Source organism: Vicia villosa, unplaced genomic scaffold (assembly GCF_029867415.1).
Source record: "Vicia villosa cultivar HV-30 ecotype Madison, WI unplaced genomic scaffold, Vvil1.0 ctg.003184F_1_1, whole genome shotgun sequence".
Classification (NCBI taxonomy): domain Eukaryota; kingdom Viridiplantae; phylum Streptophyta; class Magnoliopsida; order Fabales; family Fabaceae; genus Vicia; species Vicia villosa.
Window position 1 is genome coordinate 160,878 of NW_026706133.1, and position 5,445 is coordinate 166,322.

Below are 5,445 nucleotides of genomic sequence, written 5' to 3' on the forward strand. Positions count from 1 at the left end.
CCCACGGTGGACGTCAATGGGATACTACAACAAGGAAGCCCTACAAGAGCGCTTTTTTTGGGCTTTAAGAGCGCTTAAAAGCGCTGTTAAAGGCTGCGCTGGCGTAGCCTACAAAAGCGCTTCTAAAAGCGCTCTGGTAGGCCCCCCCTATAAGAGCGCTTTTCTGGAAAAAGCGCTCTCGTAGGTCCCCCTATAAGAGCGTTTTCCTGGAAAAAGCGCTCTCGTAGGCCCCCCTTTAAGAGCGCTTTTTTCCAGAAAAGCGCTCTTATAGCCCCCCCTGTGAGAGTTAAAAAAAAAAAAAAAGCAACATACGAAAGCGCTTTTGGAAAAGCGCTCTTATAGGGTGGCCTTTAAGAGCGCTTTTTTAGGAAAAAGCGCTCTTAAAGCCCACCCTATAAGAGCGCTTTTACAGAAGCGCTTTCGTATGTTGCGTTTTTTTTTTAATTCTTTTTTATTAATCTTTGGCAGCGCTTTTACTAAGAAGCGCTTTAGTAGGTTTGTGAGGTTTTTTAATGTGCAGCCTGTAATTTAATCCTCCCAGTCGACCTGTAATATTTTCGACCTGTAATATTTTCGACCTGTAATTTATTTTTGACCTGTAATTTATTTTCGACGATATTATTTCAGCCATCAGTAAGACAATATATATACCAAAATAATATCCAAAATTATATATATACATCATATATTACAACATCAATAATGTTATATAAAATTGTAAGTAAATCGACACAAATCCTACATGAAAAAGTGCTTAATATAAAAATGACTCAAATCCTCTTTTATTTCTTCCAACTTAAGTTTCGGGTATGTAGCGTCACGGAATTCGTCAAGGTACTACAAAACAAAAAAAAATATGAATGATACATTTAGTTAAATGTAATAAGTTATATGAAATTATCTTAAGTTATAAATTCATACCGTGAGCGGAATCTCTAATTGATTTGCCTGAAGGATTTCTTTTATATACCTCAATACAAAGTATCCGCAATCGTAACTGTTTCGCTGTTGCGGACACTACATAGAAAAACAAATAAAATTCTATAGTTGTGCATTGTTTTATCAAGTAGCATAAATATATTATAAGCAACATTGTGAAAAATAATGTACCTGCACTTGGATCCAAGTAATGTTGCTAGATTTAGTTCGGGATACCTGTGCGTCCCGTTGACTTCGGAACACTTGTATTGATCTAATTAACAAATATATAAAAGCATATGTTTAGATCAATCCCACAAATAAGTAAATATATATATAAATATACACGAATATATATTTAGAACGATCCCACTTACAAATCAACGATGTCCTTCATGGCCTGATAATTGGTCCATTCACCGTTTACCGAATTCAGATAATACACGACTTCCCTTATAGGGTTGATAGCAAGCAGCAACCAGTATGCTCTATAAATAAAAACAATAGGTTATATGAAAATTTTGCTATACACAAAAGAAACAGAGATTAGATGAACAAAGAATGAGAAACTAACCCTACTGGTCGGGTATTATACGCCCAAAGATGCAGACATTCTGTGTTGCCGGTGGACATGAATCTATCGACTAATCGCTGTCTAACTGATTCCCGTTCCGAAGCAATTGCCATTCCGCTGCAGTGGGCGGAAGACACGAAACGGAATCTGTTAGACAACGGAGTCCCGCGCAACACTCTGTCATACAACAACCTTAAATAAAAACATAACAAACATTAGATTATTTTCATTGAAATGTGTAAATAAATTATATTGTGAGACTAATTAAATAATATATCGGATGAGGGAATATTACCGGATGTATGAGTGCATGTTATTGACGCCTAGTTGATCATGCTTAAAAATCTCCTCCAAGTCATCAAGTTCAATAAGTGACTTGAATTCAATACCGAAGACACTCTCATCCATAACGATTTCACGTAAAGCACCGTCCTTCAAATCGGACATATCAACCATTGTTGCGAGCGTCGACCGGTACCGAGGCACAAAAGCACCGCCTTTTTTTCCCGCTGGCTTCGGAGGACCAGTGGGTGGTACGGTACGAACATGCTGCGTCACTTGTTGTGACTCCCGAGCGGATGCCTAAAAATCATATAAGTTAGGTAAAATATAAAATCATGCAGATTTAGATTCAGATTAATTATTAACACTTTAAATGTACCTCTTTTAGTGATGCAACAGACTCCTCCTCCTGTAAAATCCCTTTACCCTTATTTGCGGGTTTTATAGGAGCAATCTAAAATTAAAATGTAAAAAATAGTTAATAAACGGTTTAGAATTGACATTCGAAAACTAAATGATTTCTTAATCGTTTTCAATATACCTCATCACTAATGACAATGAGCTCCGAGGGCCATGCAACAAATGATCCTATTGCATCTCGCAGCAATGTCGTCTCTGAGACCAAGTCAGGTACCGGTAGCATCGCATCATGATCTACTACAACATCCACCGATACTTTCAGGTGTCCATCCGGGAGCGGTCTATGGTGAAGTAAATCTCCCACAGTGTTGTGCACTTTTCCCTTGCCAACTAGGCGATAACACGGTGCCGATAAGAATAGTTGGCAAGAAGAAATGCCCTAAACCAATAGTAAATATAAAGTCATTATCGTTAACAAAATAGAACAATTTGTAAGGAAATAGAACAATTTGTAAGAAATACCTCGGGAAATTTTCTTTGACCGTTGAAACTAGCTTTATCACTAGTTTCTCTCACCGATGCAGTATTGCATTTTTCTCTCATATACAAATCTTTATCTTTTTGCAATGCAGAGACTTGTGCTTGCAATTCCGCCAACTTTTGCAACACTTCTTCATTTGAAGGATTTCTTCTCCTAGGATTCTTGTAATAAGAGGTTGGAGTCACACCATGACCCTTACCCCTCACCCGACCGGGATACTCAGGAGAATGTAGGGCTCTACTAAGTACGCTCCTATCATCATGATCCTCACCGGTGGACACCGATTGCGACAAGGTCTCCTGTAATTCATTTATATTTCAATAATTATTAGTGGAGATAAAAAATCATTTATATATTAAAAAACATTTGATTTAAATAAAGACACAGTATTATACTTACACATTCAGTATACACTCTCTGAACTTCGGGATCGACGGCTTGATTCTTGCCCACCCGAGCTTCCCTCCACAACACATGTACAGGAAGTGAGGTTTCCTCACTTTTAGACTCCTCCAACTATGCATTGACACAAATCGCAAAATCGTCAAATAAAACACATTTAGACAATTAATTAAAACGCATTTCTATTTACTTACAATTTTATCCTCCAAGCGTGCATATCCCATACGCCCTTTTTTGTATGGATATGCGGGTTTTGATGCTCTCGCGCTATTTGTGACACTCCTTTTCCGAAAAGCTTCATCTCTTTGATTTACAAACTTAACCCAATCTTCTTCATCAATGAAGATCTTATACTTTAGTGGTCTTCCCGGCGCCTCTTCAAGAAAGTTTCCATCTTTATCCTTAAGATAGTTATTTGTCAAAAAAGCTTTCCACCCTCTATATCTTTTTCCGGCCAAACTAAGTATGTACTTTTTACGCTCATCTGGTATGTCAAAGGTCCTCTGCAAAAAAACATACGCATAGTGTGTTAGTATAAGTAATGTAAACAATTTATCGTCAATATAATAACAACAACCATATATGGTATATACCTGAAGCTCTTCCCAAATCGCCTTTTTTTTATTATCCAAGTCGTCACTCTTCATATTCCATTTAGCTACGGAGATTGGAATATGCATACGAACAAGTGTACCAATGTAACTTGTCAACTTTGCAGAATTAGGACCAATTGGTTGGTTTTCAGAATTCCATTCCAAAGGGTATACTAATCCTTGGTCTCTATGTCGTATGATTCCCTTCATAATCGTGATGCCTCGTGCAACTTCTTTTGCTTCAGTATCAGGTGGAGCATTTGTATCCGGAGCATCTCTTTCTTGTGAGTTTTCTTGTGAGTTTGCAGGTGGAGCATCTTTATCTGAAGCCATTGAACCTGTATCAAACAAAGTAAAGCACATTAGTACACTATTAATAAGCTTACAATCTATACAAGTCAAACCATGCATGAACAAGTGTATCGGAAACGAAATCGGTACAAATCAAAATGAGCGTCAAAAAAGAAAGTTGTCGGAATTGAACGAAATTTACATGGCTATGGTAAAACGTCCCCACGGACTCAAAAATAAAGTCGGTTTTCCGAAATTCAGACCCTAAGCCCGACTTTTGATTACGGGCAGAAGCAAAACCGATAAAAAAACAGTCCCGAAATGTAAAGATAAGTGCATGAGCAGCTCCGGAATCGTCAAAATAGTATATTTACATGTAAAGAAGTCGACAAACGGATACATGGTTCAAAACAAATTAGTCGGTAAAAATTGAATAAAATAATCGGTACAAATTGAATAAAACAATCGGTACAAATTGAATAAAACAAATTGAATAAGTACTATACTATTGAATAAAACAATCGGTACAAAGTGAATAAAACTATTACCTTTATCACTAACGTCTCTTTCTTTTCTTGGTAGGATTGTGTTCAACGCGTCTCTTAACAACGCGGACGGTTGGATTAATCCAAATACCCTCATTATGATCATTTCTAGTACAAGATTCATTCTCATTTTGATCGCTTCTTGTACAAGAATCAATGCCAACACCAATATCACCTTGATCTTCAATGTTTTCATCAACTATTTTGTTAGATAAAAGCACTATAGACCATTTCGTACTTGAAGGATCATTGACATAGAACACTTGTTTAGCTTGAGAGGCTAGAATGAAAGGCTCATCTTTGTACCCTACCCTATTGAGATCCACTTGCAAAAATCCTGACTTATCCATTCGTATGCCACTATTATTTTCAACCCACTTGCAACCAAATACAGGAATCTGAAACTTCGCGTAATCAAACACCAAAATGCGCTCGATAACCCCAAAATATGACAAATTTGCAAATTTCGGATTTAAGTCATTCGCACTTGATATGTGCATTGCTTCAGCCACCAAGGTAACACCACTATTTTGCATAGTACTTTTATCATCCTGTTCTTTGGTATAAAATGTGTATCCATTAATTGCGTATGCGCTATAAGAAAGCACAATTACAGTTGGACCATAGGCTAAGCATCTCAACCTTTCTGTTACTGAAGCAGGATCTGAACGATACTTTGAATAAATATGATCCCTAAACCACGGTATGAAACTTCGATTGTGCTCTCGTACTATCCAGTTCTCATTTCTATTTGGATTTAAATCTCGGAGAACAATCTTGTGCATTTCAACATACGGCTCAACCTCAATCTCATTGTGCAGAACATACAAGTGCGCTTGATCCCGTTCGACCATTGATACTGTCACAACTTTATTTCCAATTAGCCTTTTTCCTTCTTTTTTTTCGACAATATGAGACTTAGGGAGTCCAATAGATTGA

General features: G+C 37.2%; 1 protein-coding gene and 1 long non-coding RNA gene across 2 annotated transcripts; both read right to left on the reverse strand.

Annotated features, from left to right (window-relative positions):
• Positions 1-921: 921 nt before the first annotated feature.
• On the reverse strand, positions 922-1,400 carry LOC131640537 (uncharacterized). Its single transcript, XR_009295271.1, has 3 exons — positions 1,296-1,400; positions 1,111-1,192; positions 922-1,017 (listed from the first exon to the last, which is right to left on the reverse strand). It is a non-coding gene; the product is annotated as an uncharacterized LOC131640537 (long non-coding RNA).
• Positions 1,401-2,524: 1,124 nt separating this feature from the next.
• On the reverse strand, positions 2,525-4,033 carry LOC131640531 (uncharacterized). The gene is made up of 5 exons (XM_058910931.1): positions 3,671-4,033; positions 3,272-3,580; positions 3,075-3,191; positions 2,895-2,974; positions 2,525-2,573 (listed from the first exon to the last, which is right to left on the reverse strand). Exons 1-5 carry the CDS (start codon positions 4,031-4,033, stop codon positions 2,525-2,527), a joined length of 918 nt encoding a protein of 305 aa, XP_058766914.1.
• Positions 4,034-5,445: the final 1,412 nt, after the last annotated feature.